Here is a 17,837-nt window from a genome sequence, read left to right as displayed (position 1 = left end):
GCAAATACATTTAAATCTGGGTACAAGCAAAAGACACACAATACGATGCAAAACAAGATCTCGTTAATATTGCTCTCAGTGTAACAAGAAGGAAGAGAAGGATAAACTTGGAGACTGAGACGTTACTGATGGGAAGGAAACATCTTGAAGGACAGCAGTACATGTGTTCAACAAGCAGACCTTCCATATCGAAGTCGGCCGCAACCTCCGCGTCTTCACCCAGCAGGGTGGAGCTTGTTGAGGACGGCAAGGGGACGCTGATTTTCTCTAAACTCATTTCTTCTTCCAAAGTTTTGATCCAGTCTGGGCTCTTTAAAGTAATAGTTATAGTCCGACCCAATAACTAGTTGAGTAAAAGAGATATAAAATAAAAATTCATTGCATGAAAATTCACTATCTTGGAATACAGTGCCTGCCTCAGTCATACTACAACAACAGTATAGGCTTCATTCAGCTAGACTCAATTCAACATAACCATTTCACATATACTGTATTTTAAACTAATTTTTTGTTTTGTTTTGGTTGGGTTTTGGTTTTGGGGTTGTTTTTTTTTTTTGGCCGCTCCACGCGGCTGGCAGAATCTTAGTTCCCCGACCAGGGATGGAACCCGGAGCCCCCCTGCAGTGGAAGCGCATAGTCCTAACCTGGGAATTCCCTTAACTAGTTTCAAATGTCCCCAATCCTCCCTTTAAAAGCCTGTGTTGCTAAGTCTCAGGTCTTCTTTCTTAGGATGCACACAGATTTACGTTTCCTTTGCTGCAGTAAGTATCTTTCCCTGGCCAGATATAAATTCACTGACAACTCTACTACATAATTTTATACTTCCTATGATTTTGATTCACAGATTAAATAATTGTTCCTACATGAGACAACTAAAGAAAGGACAGTAGAAAATCCTTAAAATAATTTCCCTGTTCATTTGGGCCTTCCTAACTTGGTGTAATGGTCTTGAAAGGTGCTATACTGTCAAAGTAGTTTCAGCATTTCAAACGTCAGAAGAATATTGAGAGAATTTAATACCATTTTAAATCTTCAACAAAAGTTAATCATTCTGAAAACAGAAAGACTGGTATCTGTGAAACTGGCACCCTGCCTTTCCTATAAATGTGAGAAGCTTTTAGACAAAAGTATAATCTAAAACAACCAACATATTATAATCAAGTTACAGTGTCCTGTGGATGTATTAAAAAAAATACTTTCCTTACGTGCTATTGACATTAGAATTCTTTGAAGGCATAGGCTGGAGAGGTTGAAAGCTGCTGGCCTGAACAGCACAGCCGTGTTTAGTAGGAATTTAGTGTCCATCCTGAGCTTTGAAGTCAGAGTCCTAAGAACTAATAATTCTTTACTCACTTATTAGACCAAATCAATTAAATTTCAGAACTTGGCAACAGGCTTCATAGGCCACCTGTTACTTTTTAAAGTCAACAGCATTCTTTATATATTCACCAAAGAATACTAACAAGTATTCTTAAGCCTCAGTCACTACAATGGCCATTTAAGAGGCACTTCATCAAGAATATCCACTTGGCAGAGATCAGAGCCAAATGAAAAGAAAGAAATTTAGACAACAGAAAAGAAAATGCTCAAGAAGGTCATCCTTCAGGTTTGTCCTGCTTACGCTATATACTTTTTCCAGATTCTCCCCTGGATCGGAAGTGTTCCTATTGATCTTGCGTCTAGAAGATTTCGGGCTGAAACAGTGGTACTAACAAAGATAGACCAGAGGTTTGGAAATGTCTAACTTTCAAAAGGATAAATCAAACATTATTATGCACTTTCCCAAAACATTATTTTTTCAGAATTTTGAAAATCTTTTAAGGGAGCTAAGGGTGGGTCCTTTCTAAGAGCATAACATACATGACTAGACTTGAGGGTGAGGAACAGAGCTGAAAAGAAGGGAGGAAAAAACCAAACAAGGAAAATTATCAGGGGAAAGGCAAAAGAAATATTCAGAAAGGGAATAAGAGCTGACAAAGAATGCCAAACTGAGAGCCGCTCTTAAATATTTACAGCACCACGGGAGAAGGAAGGGCTTTTTAAGATATCAAAGGTAGAACTAAGTTTAAAGATCAGTAATTTCCATATGGTGAAGACACAACAAAGTCATAAGGCAAACTGGGAAGAATATCTGCAGCGTATTATGAAAAGGGATTAACATCAAGGGAGCTTCAAAAGATGAATAATACCCCAGGGGAAAAATGAGCTAAGGTCACAAACAGCTCGTCAGAGAAGTACAAAATGACCAATGAATTAAAAGAGCTAGCAATCAAAATCTGAACACAGAAGTGACATACTACTTCTAGTTTTTCAGACAGTCAAAGTTAAAAAACATCCAATACTGATTAGAATGTTGGATGTTAGGTAATCCGAGGCATAATACAACTAGATACATTCCTTCTGAAGAGCAGTTAGCCAACAAGTATCAACATTTAATATGTTAATATCTTTGTCGTAGCAAATTTACATTTAAGAATTTCTCCTAAGGAATAATAGTTAAGCATGCAAAGTTAGAGCGTACACAGGGGTTCCCTGGAATGCTGGTTTTAGTAATTAAAAGTTGGAAACAGCCTCTTGCCTTCCAAGATGGCCCCCACTCTGTCTATGGAGTGTGTATCTCCCTGAATAAACCTTCTTTCACTTTACTATGTCTTGCTCTTGAATTCTTGCCTGCACAAAGCCAAGAACCCACACTTGGCGGCCATCCCAGGGACTCAGACATGACTTGGGATGTGACCATCCTCTCGCACCCCACTCTCTTTCCTGCAACATCTTTTCCGGCACCCAATGCAGGGCCTCAAAGGCCATAATCTCGATCCGCCTGTTGGGCTATGGCTCCCCTCTGAAGGGTGGCTGGGCCTTATCCTGAGCCATGGAGATTCGAGTAGCCCGTTAAGTGGCAGCTGACGTCGCCTGCAGGGTCTGGCAGAGAGCAGTTCTCTGGCCGTGAAGAAGCGCACTGAAGCCAAGGCTTTTCCCCCTCAGTCTTTCTCATTCTCTTATTGCTCTATCTCTTTGGACTTGAAAAGATCCACCCAGACGACCACCAAACATCCAAATTAAGACTGCGCGGCAAGTAACCGACAACTTGGTTGGGTCTAAAGAACTCCTGCCAGGGGGCTTATCTGGTGGCGCAGTGGTTGAGAATCTGCCTGCCAATGCAGGGGACATGGGTTCGAGCCCTGGTCTGGGAGGATCCCACATGCCACGGAGCAACTAGGCCCGTGAGCCACAACTACTGAGCCTGCGTGTCTGGAGCCTGTGCTCCGCAACAGGAGAGGCCGCGATAGTGAGAGGGCCGTGCACCGCGATGAAGAGTGGCCCCCGCTTGCCGCAACTAGACAAAGCCCTCGCAGAGAAACAAAGACCCAGCACAGCCAAAAATTAAAAAATAAAATAAATTAAAAAAAAAAAGTTGGAAACAACCTAGATGTCTACTAATAGGAGTTTGGTTAAATACATTTACATATTTATCCACATAATAAAATTAATTTTTAAATTCATTTTTAATTAAAATGCAGTCATTAAAAATGACATATTTGTTCATACAGAAAGATGTCCATGATATGTATATCTCATTTTTGTTAATATATATGAACATGTATATGTAATCCCATTTGTTTTAATATATATATATGCCTATGTGAAGGTTAAGAAAAATTATTTTATAATGGTAGGACCAGAAGTGGTCTTTATTATTTCTTCATACTTTTCTGTGTTTCTCAATTTACTTTCGCATGAGCATATTACTAATGCATTTGGGAAAAACAAGCAAAACCCTACAAAATCTATTTCAAAAGCAATATACACATGGAAATCTTTTTCTCCAAGGAAGTGGAAGTTATGTAACAGAAGAGGAAGCTCAGGTAAATCTTTACCGAGTTGCCTGCTGTTGGAGAAATTAGGCCTGGATTTTAGTCCATCCTATCTAGTGACCATATACTTAGATATATAGGATTTGTCTAAACGCATTCAGAAAAAACTAATAGACATAGCACTTTACAGGGGTAAAACTATTCCAGGACATTGATGTAAGTTTCCCACAATCAATGACATTTCAAATCGTAGGTTAGGAATATCTGCACTAATTACAAATTTCTAAAATGCCTCAATGGGATGGATTTGTTATCTACGGGAATTATTTTACCTACGCTTGAAAAAGGGACCTGGGTACCACAATCCAAGCCAATAAAACAAGTTCCTTGGAATAATGAGCACATTCCTCCTTTGTTTTCTTGTAAGTGAAGCATTTTCTTCCATTTGCTAGAAATCTTCTCTACTATATAGGTGAGCCAGAATATCTATTCCAATTAAACATTTTAAAGTTTTATATAAGAAAATATAATAAAATAAAATTTGGTAGTAAACATGTTTTCTTCTTAGTCTATATCAATGATGAACATCTCTAGGGTGGGACCAAAATAATCCTAAATTAGTCTGAAATCTAGTCTAAATAATAAATATTAAAGCACAACACTAGGTCTTTTATCCTCCTGAACTGGAAATACATTTAGATAATTTGCTGCATGTCTCTAAAAATACAATCTTCAGACACTTAATTACAGAATGGTTTAGACTCAACAAATGCTACCTTACCTCTTTACCATTCAGGCTCAGAACACTCAAGGCAGAGCTTCCCTCCAAAAATGTAACCCACATTTTATCTTCTACAAATCTTTAAGGAAGGGAAAAACAAACAATAAGAAACCCATAATTAATACCTAAGGTATAACTAGCCCAATGACTAGTCCAATGATTATCGATTAACAAGGGCTTATAGAGGCCAGAAAGTAAGAGCGAGAGCAACAGGGCCAGCGGTGACCTGGAGAGGGCACTCTTTCCCTAAAAGCATTCAAATTCAAATTTCTTTCAAATACTTTGTTAATAAAACAGCCTGCCAGAAGAAATGGACCGGTGGACCTCCAACTGTGATCCCTGCTAATCCAATCCTTCATTTCATGGACAAGGAGAAAAAGGGCCAGAGGTGAAGTGGCTTGTTCAAAGTGACCCTACGAGAATAAAATACAGGGCTAGGACCCAATTCTCCTGACCCTGTAGTCCAGTATTATGTATTTTCACTGTCTCAGTGACTTTCCTGAAGCAAATTTCCTTTGACCAAGAAAGAAGACAGGGAGTTGTCACAAAAAAAAAAAAATTGATATCAGTCAATCAATCAATCAGACTGGCCCCAAGGGGCCTTAGTTATGGTCTTTGTTTTTATTCAATGACAGGCATTTAAATGACTTCAAAGGCCTGTGCTATCATTCTAAGTTTATAAATAAGAAATAAGAAACCCCCAAAAGGAAAAATAAAAAGGACACTGGAACAAGCTCTGAAGGAGATGGTCACTGATACATAATAATGTTATCATGAAAAAAGAAAACAAATTACAACATTATCAGTCTTATTTACAGAAACAATTTTACCAGTTGAACTACTCCCAACTGTATAAATCAAGTTCAGAAATCCTTGCAGATTTTTCAGATGAGAGACAGTAAAACATGTACATGCGTACATACCCCCCCACACACAAAACATAGGTAAGAGACTCAATTTCTTTGGCATAAAGTTACTAAATTGCAGGATGCTGCCATTTGAAAGACACAGGGACATCATTCCTACCTAAAGACTATGAAGGGGGTCTTTTTCAAATCGTTGGCAATGGACCAGATCCATCCTCCAAAGGTTATAGTCACTATCAAAAGGCTGCATTTACGCTGCACCAGTCTCCCCCACGCCAAACCCTATTTGTTCTCTGATACTGGTACCAAAGCGTTTGTGGCCATGTGGCAGGGCTAATTTCTTGGTCCTATTCTTACGTGGCAATGTGCCCCCTATACATTTTGAACTTCAACAAGAGATTCTGTTTCTGATATCCATGGATTTAGGTAGGACCTTTTAGAAGCTGTATTTTCTTCCTTTTTTTCACTCACGAGGATAAAAGCTTCTAGACTTTTCCCCCAATTAATATAAGTATCTAAATTTGCCCCATCTACATTTCCAGGGGATCTCTTACTTACATATAAAGACTTCACTCATTCCCTAATGGTTGCCTTATTCCAGAGCAAAAAGTGATGATCAGTTTAGCCTACCAGTGACAGTAGTCCTGTCCTTGTTTACTTTCATTGTCTGCTTTTTCTATTCTAACTTGGTTGTCTAAGGTGTAACAACCAGAATATTCCAGGTGAGGAGGCACAGCATATGATATTAGGATAATGCCTTGTTTTGTTACTAATTCTTTTTCCAATGATAACAAGCATTTTGGGGAAAGTTTTCAGCTCCAATTTAACACCAAGTTCTTTAGAGACCAGGATAAAGGCAGACAGGTCCTTTTCCTGCATCAGTCTTTCATCCCTTATGCACACTCTGGGTTCTCTCTGGCCCAGTGCAATATTTTAACTTGCTCAAAAGGGCATTTATCTGCTACTGTGCTGCCCACTCACACAGTCCATGTGATGCTCCCGGTGGTTTGGCATTTCTGTACTTGGCAAAGCTTACTGTCATCTGGAGATTTCACCATGTACTTGCTAGAGTCTTAAGATCTCTAGACATTTTTTGTTTCATTTTAAACCTTTGGGGTAGATCTTTGTCAAATGATTTCAGGTTAAGTCTAAATACAATTTCCTCTCTATTTTCCCATTTACTCTCAGAAAGGAGAGTAAGGTTTCCCAGGCATGCTTCTCACTCCAGAAGAAACTATCCCATCTTCATTCTGTGGAGTATTCTGTGTAGCGTCTAGGAAAGCCATTACACACATGCTGATATTCCCTAGATTCCAAACAGGAACTGGGTCTTCCATTTGTCCTCTGCTCTGCCACAGCACCTAATATAGAGATTTGCCCACTAACTAGCTATAAAACATCCCTAAATAAACAGAGGAACAGCACAGAAAGGAATTGGATAGTACCTCTTCCCTATGGAATTCAATACATGTTATTCAGTCTCTCAAGATTGCTGGGCATTTGGAATAGGCCGTTTTTTTAAACCACACAAGAGGCATCTGGTTCTGCAAAAGGCAGATGGTTAAGTCAGTGATGGAAACCAAGACGGGAAAGAATGACTCCTGACTATTCACCTGGCAGGGCTGCTCCTCCATCAGATGGAAATTAAACGACTTAAAATTACAGAAAACATCAAATTTCTTAAACCGAGGGCAGAAAAGTCACTCCGCTTTACTCCTGTCACTCCTTAAAAAAATGAAATAGCAATCACATGTTCATTCTTCTGTAGGGCTTACATGTTATAGCGTATAGGAATCTTGAGAGAACACATCTAAATGTGCACCTATTCTTGTCATCAATTGTTCATATGAAGTTTTACTACTCAACTTTAAACTTTCTAAGTAGCAAGTCCAGTTTCAAAACCTATGAGCTCTTTGAATAATATTTCTATAGTATGACTCGCCTTCAGTTCGGAAATACAAATACTCATATGCTATTCAAATACTAAATAAAGTGATTTCTAACACAGAAAGTATCATTTACAAACCATGAGCTGCTTTTGGACAATAAATATGTTACTTACCTTATCAGTGTAACTTCACCAAAATTTGTAAACTGTTGCAGAAGTTCATCAATCAAAGCATCATCGAAAAAATTCTTTTCTGGTAGAGAACTTTTGATTGAGACCAACACCGTACCATCTGGTGGACCCTGAACTGCAATTACTTCTTTATAAATGTTTTGCCTCTCTTCAGCTTCCACTTCAAATATATCGATGTCAATCAGGGCAACGACAGGCCTTAGGCATAAAGGAAGGAAGATGTGTTAGGAACATTTAAGGAAGGATGTATTTCAAATAAATTTCAAGCACAATTAGGAATACAGAGACTGTTTAAACCTATGGTCAGAAGTCTTCAGCTCGGCCCTTCCGTAGTGCAGCAAAGTGCCAGGAGTCCACGTGTAGAGGATTTTGCTTCCATCTTGAAAACTAGCATTTAGGAGATCTAAATCTTCAGCTGCAGTCAGAATAAAACAAAACATAGGAGAAGCCACCTGAGCCTGACCAATCATGTGGAGCTCGTTCATTTCACTGGCTTCAGTTGTCTGAGGCTGGGAAGCCAGACACACTTGCTAACAGGCAAGAAGTCTAGACACCATTAAGTTAAAAAGGTTTCTTGGTGAGGTTATCATGTTATGCTTTACTTAGTTAAAATTAAGATGAGCCTTTACTCGGAGGCTACTTAAAGGCCTGTGGCCAGAGAGTGTTTCAAAAATAACTGAACAGACAGGTAGCAGTTCAAAGTATCTGCCAGCCACTTGAGTTACTCAAATTAGAAATCTTAATTAGCATTCAGTTGACAGTTCCGTAAAAATGTTTCCCTGCTTCTCTTTGTATGACACTACATCACTGAAAGAAAACAAACTGAAAAATTAAAGTATTACAAGCAGGTCTGAGAATTTTTTTTTAAGTTTTATATTTAAATTGAATTTATTTTATTCTAGATAACCTGTGTTGAAAAAAAAAAGTAGTCCTCCTCGCCTTATTTGATATTTGTATCATTCCCTTCTTCCTTGTAAAATTTGCACTAGTTCACTTAAATGAAGAAGTCCATTTCCCAACTTTCCCAACCTGATCTATCAAAAGGCCATTTCCTTCTTCTCCAGAGGACACGGTCTGTCCATGCAGGGGTGCGGCACTTTTCACTGGTGTCGTAGTCATCAGAAAACAAATCATATTTATATGTTGGAGCAAAGGTTACTTTTCCTTCTAAAAATCCTCTAAAAATCTAAAATAAACATACATAAAGTAAGTTATTCGAAAAGGCAAAAACGTTCTGTTTTCATTCAGGCAGCCATGCATTAAATGTCTATTATGCACTGGAGACTCATGAAATTTATGTGCCTCTGATGAACACTTCTAACTGAATGGAACAGAGCTTAAGAAAAAATAACCCAAGACGTGGGCTTTATCATGCCACTTGTCTGACATTTGATTAAGCAAAGTACAAAATCGTGAACAATGGAATTCCACCAGACTTTTGAGCTACATGACACATTTAAAGCTGTATGGGATTTTGGAAATCAAATAGTTTGATGTCTTATTCTCAAATGAGGAATTGGGGCCTGAGAAGGTTACATGGTATCCATCAGAATTTATTGGGGCCTGAGAAGGTTACATGGTATCCATCAGAATTTATTGGGGCCTGAGAAGGTTACATGGTATCCATCAGAATTTATTGGGGCCTGAGAAGGTTACATGGTATCCATCAGAATTTAAGTCTGATGACCAGAAAGATACCATATCAAGTGGCTTCAATCACCTCTTCTTAAAAAACTTTTTTTTTAAATAAATTCTTCCAACTTTTGTGGTCACAAGTTTTTAGAACTAAGTCTCAAAAAGGCAGATGATATGAGAAACAACAACATCAAAATAAAGCAAATTACCATAGGATCTTAAAGCCAAAAAGCTCTAGCCCTGACAAGTAAGATTCTAAATTCGCTATTACTGAAAGAAAAAATGTATATTCTTCTACTTGAAAGTGAATCTTATGGAGACACAATATATTTTTCCTCCTGGAAATTATTATGAGTTTTCCTTTCCTTTTCTTTTTTTAAAAGAGAAGGCAGGGCTTCCCTGGTGGCGCAGTGGTTGAGAGTCTGCCTGCCGATGCAGGGGACACGGGTTTGTGCCCCGGTCCGGGAAGATCCCACATGCCGCGGAGCAGCTGGGCCCGTGAGCCATGGCCACTGAGCCTGCGCGCCCGGAGCCTGTGCTCCGCAACGGGAGAGGCCACAACAGTGAGAGGCCCGCGTACCGCCAAAAAAAAAAAAAAAGAGAAGGCAATTTTCTACCTGTTAAACTACAGATATATATCTACTGAGTATAAAGAGACTCCAAGAGGTTAAAAAACAAAAAAAAAGCAACACTTTAAGAAAAGTATGTTTTCATAATCAAAGGTCCCCTTCTTCCCAATGCAAGTATCTTAAGTATGTATCTACCTGTCCAGCATTTTTCTGGTTGATAAGCTGATCTCCTGCTATAAGAGAATCCCAATTTTGCTGTCTTATGAGCTCTTTCACTTCTTCATTAGGAAGATCGATTCGGTAGTTGAAATCACCACACCAAAATACGTAGTCATGGGAGAACAGCATCCTCCCCTGGAAGCAAAGAGAGAATTTTAAACAATTAAAAAAATGTTTTACAACTTCTTCTTTGCCTCACCCCTGCCATGCCCGATTTATTTAACCCCACAGTAATTACACATGAAGTACCTAATATTTAGGTGAACAATGCTGACATTTCTAGGAACTACCTTAAATTTTCAAAAACTGATATAGAATTTGGGGTAAATTGAAACACATTTCAAAGCTTCCCCTTCAAAAACAAGCCACGAGAGTTTACCATTGGAAAACTCAACTTCCGCGCTATTTCCACAAAATCTTCATTTCGTTCTTTGACCTGCGATTGTCCTGCAGCAAAGTGGCTGCAGACGAAGCAGAGGCTTGTGGTGTGGAACAGCATTCGTATTGCGACTGCTCCCTTATTTCCAGTTGCGCCTCCCATTCCAGTCTTCACAGTATCAACTGCAACATCCCTTTAAAAGGAAGAATTCTAAATCAAAGGTCAGAAATTCCAATAGTTCCGTGTGCATAAGAAAATAGGAATGTCTGTTACATAATTATAACGTTACACATTGTGGGGCACTTTGAGGGCAAGCCTGTGAAAGAGTACAGTGAAACTATTAGTGATTCTTTACTCAAGAACACATTTAAATCGAGTTATCATATGATCCAGGGATCCCACTCCTGGGCATACATTGGGAGAAAACTATAATTCTAAAAGACACATGCACCCCAATGTTCATTGCAGCACTATTTACAATAGCCAAGATATGGAAGCAACCTAAATGTCCATCCACAGATGAATGGATAAAGAAGATGTGGTACAGGGACTTCCCTGGTGGCGCAGTGGTTAAGAATCCGCCTGCCAAAGCAGGGGACACGGGTTCAAGACCTGGTCTGGGAAGATCCCACATGCCGCACAGCAACTAAGCCTGTACACCACAACTACTGAGCCCGCGTGCCACAACTACTGAGGCCCACGCGCCTAGAGCCTGTGCTCTGCAACAAGAGAAGCCACCACAATGAGAAGCCCGTGCACCACAAAAAAAGACCCAACGCAGCCATAAATAAATAAATAAATAAATAAATAAATAAATTTAAATCTTCAGAAAAGTTTAAAAAAAAGAGTAAGTACTACTTTATAAACAAAAAAAGAAAAGAAAAGAAAAGAAGATGTGATATATATGTACAATGGAATACTACTCAGCCACAAAAAAGAATGAAATAATGCCATTTGTGGCAACATGAATAGACCTAGAGATTGTCATACTAAGTGAAAGAAGTCAGAGAAAGACAAATACCACATCGCTTATAAGCAAATGAACTTATTTACAAAACAGAAGTAGACCCACAGACACAGAACACAAATTTATGGTTACCAAAGGAGAAGGGGGCTGGTGGGAGGGATAAATTAAGAGTCTGGGATTAACATATACACACTACTATATATAAAATAGATAACTAATAAGGGCCTAGTGTATGGCACAGGGAACTCTACTCAATACTCTGTAATGGCCTATGTAAGAAAAGAAGCTAAAAAAGAGTGGATATATGTATATGTATAACTGATGCACTTTTCTGTACACCTGAAACTAACACAACATTGCAAATTATACCCCAATAAAAATTTTTTTAAATAATAAAATAAAACATAACCAACAAGGACCTACTGTATAGCACAGGAAACTATACTCAATATTTTGTAACAACCTATTAGGGAAAAGAATCTGTAAAAGAATAGATATACATACAAATGTATAACTGAATCACTTCGCTGTATACCTGAAACTAACACAACATTGTAAGTCAACTATATTTCAATTAAAACAAAAAGCTCATTTAAAAACAAGAACCATGAACAAGTGTTTCTCTGAAGCCACAAACATGACAGGCCTTTTTATTATCTGATGTTAGGAAGCAGCCTTAGGAGAGCGATCTGTTTACTGACCTGATGAACGGAGCATGTTGTGGTCTGATAAAAACAAACAGACAGACGCCCACCAACTGCTCGGAGGCTAGCAGCACATACTTGTTGTCTCTGGAAATGGTCTTCTGAAGTTCCACAGCCCAGAGCTTCTGATTTGTTGTGCTAACAGAAAATATTAAAAAGGGAACCTTCAAAAAGATGGTGACAGTAATATAGCCTGTTTTATAAGACAGTTGTCAATTATACCTTTATATGCCCACATTTAATAAAATTACTGACGTCACGAAATCCACACCAACAGTGAAGTCTTTACGCGGGCTGGGCTTTTTTGTTTGTTTCCTTTAAAAAGGAAAACCCAAAATTTAGCCAAAAGAACACCCACACTTCAAAGTCTATCCTATTACCCCCTTACAAAGAAAATATGGGCTTACTGATTAAATGAGTGCTCACCATGTGAGTAATCTCAAGCTTGTATACTTTGTTTTTTCTTTAGTATTCATTGGGATAACAGAGAAGAACATGCTTCCAGATACATTCCCCCGCCTTTTCTTATTTTTATGGGTTATAGTATCTTAAAAAAAACTTATAATGGAAAAATTTAAACATCCACAAAAAAGAGATACTCATAAAATAAACCACCGTATACCCATTATCCAGCTTCAACGTTTATCAACATTTTGCCAATCATTCTTCTTCCATACCCCCTCCCCTTTTTTTAAACCTGAAATATTTTAACCCAAATCTGAGACATAGGCCATTTCACCCAGAAACACGTTGGTATGCACCTGTAAATGCAACAGGACATTTTCATTTTTGCGTAGTCACAATGCCATTGTCACACTCAAATATTAATAATTCTTTAGTATCATCTAATACTCAGTTCATATTTAAATTTCCCTGATTATCTAAAAAAAACTCTTCTTATAGTTGGTTTCTTTAAAACAGGGTCCAAATAAGGTCCACACATTGCATTTGCTTGTCTCTTAATCTCTCTTAATCTTTAGCAGTCTCTCAGCTCCCCCAACCCTCTTTTTAACGCTATTTATTTTTTAAGAAGCTGGGCTATTTGTCTGTAAAATGTTTAACAGTCTGGGTTTGTCTGATGTGTCTTCATGGTACCTTGTCCCTCTGTCAGGTTTGTTTTAAACTGGTTACTCTAGAAGCTTGATTAAGAAACATTCAATTTTATCGATTTGTTTTGGCAAAAATAACCTCACAGGTGGTATAGTCACCCTTGCATCATAGCAGGAACTAATCTCTGTGATATTACACCCGATAGGCTGTTAGGACCGTGACAATTGACTCGTTGTAATAAAAAGTTCCTCCACTGATCCTTCTTCTAAGGTTTTAACATCGACTGATGATCATTGCCTAGATCCATTATTTCATTAGGGGTTACAACATGTTGACTTCATAATTTCAGCATTCCATGGGCATTTGTAACAAGTTGGAATTCTTCTATAAACAACTTCTCTCTTATCAACTACTCAGTTATTCTGAAACACAGTTCATATCAAGAAGGTAGCAAAAATGCTTGAGTCTTTCTCTTTACACATTTTCAGAGTATTAAGTTTGTGCCCAAGAACCTCCAATGGCGAGCAAAAACAATCTTCTTGTAGTTCCAGGTCATACAAACGATAAACGGTAAGCCAGAATATGACCTCACATCCACCCATCTAATCTAGCTAACACTATGCCACACTGCCTCCAAAATACAAATTCAGAGCACGGATTCCCTACCAACCCCACCACCAAGACTTGGATTCTGAAAACAGAACGACAGCTTTCATCCCTTTCTTCAGCTCTCTCAATGAACCCTGATCACTCCATTGCAAACCACACACACCTCCCCACCTCCGCATGCCCAATGCCCTGACCTCTATCTATCTACTTTCGGTTGCACCTACCGTCTTCTAACATGCTATATAACTTACTTATTCGAGTTGTTTATTGTCTGTCTCCTCCACTAGAAAAGAAGGTGCACACAGGTAGGGATATTTGTCTGTTTTATTCATTGATGTATCTTCAGCACTTAGGGTAGGTGCTCTGTAGATGTTGGTTAAATATATGAATGAATAGTCACCATTTTCATTAAAGAATAATTTGATTAATCTCTACTTAGACCAACAACTGAACAATGTGTTTGGTACTGGGAGCCCTCAGAATATGTTCTAAGACCTGAATCTGTTTTTTCAGGAAAGAGTCAAACAGCAAAATGAATGAAGTCGGAATTCTTTTCTACTTCCCTGTATAAATTGTTATTCACTTTAGCTAAGAAGAAAGTTGTCATTTTCAAGACTGATGACTATAATAACATACTATTTCAGCCCATAATTTTATTCTGAAAATCTTCTTTAAAAATTCACAAAAGAGGACTTCCCTGGTGGCACAGTGGTTAAGAATCCGCCTGCCAATGCAGGGGACACGGGTTCGAGCCCTGGTCCGGGAAGATCCCACATGCCGTGGAGCAACTAAGCCCGTGCACCACAACTACTGAGCCTGCGCTCTAGAGCCCGCGAGCCACAATTACTGAAGCCTGCATGCCTAGAGCCCATGCTCCGCAACAAGAGAAGCCACCGCAATGAGAAGCCCGTGCACCGCAATGAAGAGTAGCCCCCGCTCGCCGCAACTAGAGAAAAGCCTGAGCTCAGCAACAAAGACCCAACGCAGCCAAAAATAAAATAAATAAATAAAATTAAAAAAAGAAAAAGATTCTTCAAAAAAAAAACTCACAAAAGATGGGCAACTACTCAACTTTTAAAGCAAGCATCATTTCTTATAATAAAACACTTAAGCTTTCAATTTCACTAAAATAATCTGTATTTGTAATAACACTTCAGAACATCAGTTCTCTGCTGTGGTCGGGGAACATCCCTGAGGATCCCTAAAACCCATGAGGTCAAAACTGTCTCCCTAATATCGCTAAGAGATTGCCTTTTTCACTGTATTGACATTTGCATGATGGTGCAAAAACAATAAGTGCCGATGTCTTAGCAGGAATCCAGGCACCAAACCGTACTAGTATTCCTTATCATCTTTACCCCCATGCGCTCACAGTTTAAAAAAATGCCATTTCACCTAAGAAAATCCTGATGAAGCAGTAAACATTATTAACTCTGTCAAAGCTCAATCCTTGAGTCCCATCTTTATAGTATTCTGTGTGATGAATGGACAATACACATCAAGCACTTCTGCTGCATACTGAATGCATACACCATGGCTGTTTCAGAGAAAAGCACCTGATACTTTGAGTTCAGAGCTGAAATGCCCCTTTTGTCATAGACTGTAAGAAAGAACGAGTGACAGACTATGGTTATTCAGATTTAGACTATTTGGCAAACAGTTTTTCAGCCAAGTCTGTGTTTTCAAGGGAAAAAAAAATAGCATCTATTTCCAAAGATAAAATTTATGTTTTCAAACAAAAATGAGAATCTTGATAAACCTGTATCTGCTCCTCTGATCTTGACAGCTTCCACACACTTGACGAATTTGCTGGTGAGATGAGTGATGAAATTAACCAATATAATGTTTAATATTGTACAATGAAACGTGTCAAAATTTGGAAGATCTACATAACTCAATGAACTAATATCTTCCAAATGACCAACACATGATGTTTCAAAATCATGCAAGGGTAAAAGACAGACCAATGTTTTAATATAACTGAGCACAAAAAGGTCATCGCTATGGTTTCAGATTCCACACTGCAACTAACCTTTGGGAAACTATTTGTTAAGTGGTATCAGAGAAGAAATGGTCTGAAAAGGCTATTAAGATATTTCGGTTTCCAGCTACATATTTATGTGATTTTCTTCATATAATTCAACCAAAACAACATATTGCAACAGACTAATGCAGAAGTAGATGTGAGAATACAGCCGTCTTAAGCCAGATTCTAACGACATTTGCAAAACTATCAATCAATGCCATCCTTCTCAGTAAATTTTTGTTTTGGAAAACAGCTACTTTTCAGGAAGAAAATGTGTTATTTACGTTAACGTGTATGAGTTTATTATCATTGTTATTTTTAAATGAATTAAATGTGTTAAATTTTTCATTTTTAATTTCTAATGTGATACATATCAAGAGATAAAACTCACATAAATAAAAGTTCTTTAAGATTTTTAATACGTTTGAGAGTTTAGAAAGACCTGAAACCAAAAAGTTTGAGAACTGCTATTTTATAGTTTAAAAAGCATCTTCACATATATTCTCTCAATCTATCCTTGTAACAAGTACTTAGTTATCTGCTCCCCACGCCCGTCAACTAGAAAGTTTCCCTGTGTGTTACCTGGCTGGCTTACCTTGCATTCACAATGTTTCCAGCATTCAACTCTACCATTTCCTCAAAACCAATGGCAAATATATCAGTTGGTTTACTTCTTTTATCTACAATGAAGCATCCAGGAGAGACTTTTAAGAGATGGCCTTAGTTAAATGGCAACCCCCCTACCCCCCAACCCAACTAAGATCAACATCAGATCTCATAAAAGTCCACTTTTGTGTTTCAAGTTTAACCAAATTCAAATTAAAGGCAAAACCCTCTGAGGGGGACAAAATTACTTTCCATTTAGTTTCTATTTAGGTGACCTAAGTTTGCCTATCCAAGACTGTTATTCTTGAAGATCCTTAAGTCCTTTCAGAAATCATTTTGAAAGAATTCTTGCTAAAGTTTGTACCATGGACAGCAGAGAAACAAGCCACTTCTCAAAGGCTAAAGTGACTCAAAATGGAGAGGGAAAGAAATTTTTCAGAAAGGGTACAAATAATAAAGTGGTTGAGTAACAGTCTCAAATTAGAGGAAACAGTTGAGAGGGATTTTTTACACTTAAATTTGAAGATTCCTAAGTGGAAGCAACCTAGGAAAATGAGAAGAGTCAGGGGCTCAGACTAACCCCTCTGTTCTAGCCATTAGCTCTCTCATAGCTGACAAGACCAAAAGAGAACAGAGCTGCTTTAGATAAGCAACCCCAGGGTACTCTGGGTGTCCCAAGCATTCAGAAATGAGGATAAATAGCTAGAGAAAGAACTTATAAATACTATGAACAAATACTGAGAAAAAATAAATTTATTGACTGCTGTTATGTGCAAGGCTTATACACAAATCTTCTCATTCACTACACAAACACCTTAGGAGACAGATTATATTTGCCTTTTATTTACAGACAGGAAACTGAGGCTTTGGAGAACCTAAGCAACTTGCCCACGTTCACAAATAAAATGCAGTGGCCCAACTCTGGAACGAAACTGCCTGAGTTCAAACCCTGGCTGTGTCACTACTAGCTGAATGACCTTGGGCAGGTCACTTCTCTTACTGTGTCTCAGTTTCTCATCTGTGAAATTGGAATAATAATAGTGACGGTATATTAGGTCTGTTATAAGGATTAAATGAATAGATGTAAAGTAGTTAGAATTGCAGTATTAGCTGTTATTTTATTATTACTACAACAACAGTTTCAAGTTAGGTTCAGTGTAAATGAAAAGGGGCATTTTAATAAAAGTTTAGGGAAATTCCCAGGGTTTAAGGTGTGACTGATTAAAGACAACTAAAAAAGGAAAATCTGCATCTCACAGTATTTCCTATGTACATCACCTTCATAAATAACACTTGGTAAATGTGTACCATTTGAAAAAGGAATTAAAGTTGACTTAAATGAAGAAGGCCTCAAATCTATGACTCTGGATAAAATCTGAATACAAGCATCCTCGGCTCAGTGTTTGGTTCTGGCTATTAAGAGCTTGGTGGCAGAGTGCCCAAACTGAATGACGAGTCTTTACGAGGATGAGTCAGTGCCGTTTGCTATAAAGGGCCAACAAACGTCAAAACAAGTTTTGTAAAACTGCTC

General features: G+C 38.2%; 1 protein-coding gene across 1 annotated transcript in view; it reads right to left on the bottom strand.

The window, feature by feature from the left end:
• The window catches only part of SYNJ1 (synaptojanin 1), an 88,980-nt gene that overhangs the window by 20,047 nt on the left and 51,096 nt on the right, over positions 1-17,837 (bottom strand). The window contains 9 exon segments of the mRNA XM_029214021.1: positions 181-343; positions 4,597-4,675; positions 7,525-7,740; positions 7,840-7,957; positions 8,572-8,728; positions 9,942-10,100; positions 10,345-10,537; positions 12,013-12,153; positions 16,296-16,380. Of these exon segments, the coding sequence (XP_029069854.1) occupies positions 181-343; positions 4,597-4,675; positions 7,525-7,740; positions 7,840-7,957; positions 8,572-8,728; positions 9,942-10,100; positions 10,345-10,537; positions 12,013-12,153; positions 16,296-16,380 (1,311 nt within the window).

This window comes from Monodon monoceros, unplaced genomic scaffold, assembly GCF_005190385.1.
Source record: "Monodon monoceros isolate NGI ecotype Baffin Bay Population unplaced genomic scaffold, NGI_Narwhal_1 Super_Scaffold_11, whole genome shotgun sequence".
Lineage (NCBI taxonomy): Eukaryota > Metazoa > Chordata > Mammalia > Artiodactyla > Monodontidae > Monodon > Monodon monoceros.
Note: the sequence above shows the minus strand (reverse complement) of the source record. Positions and strands in the feature narration are given on the sequence as shown.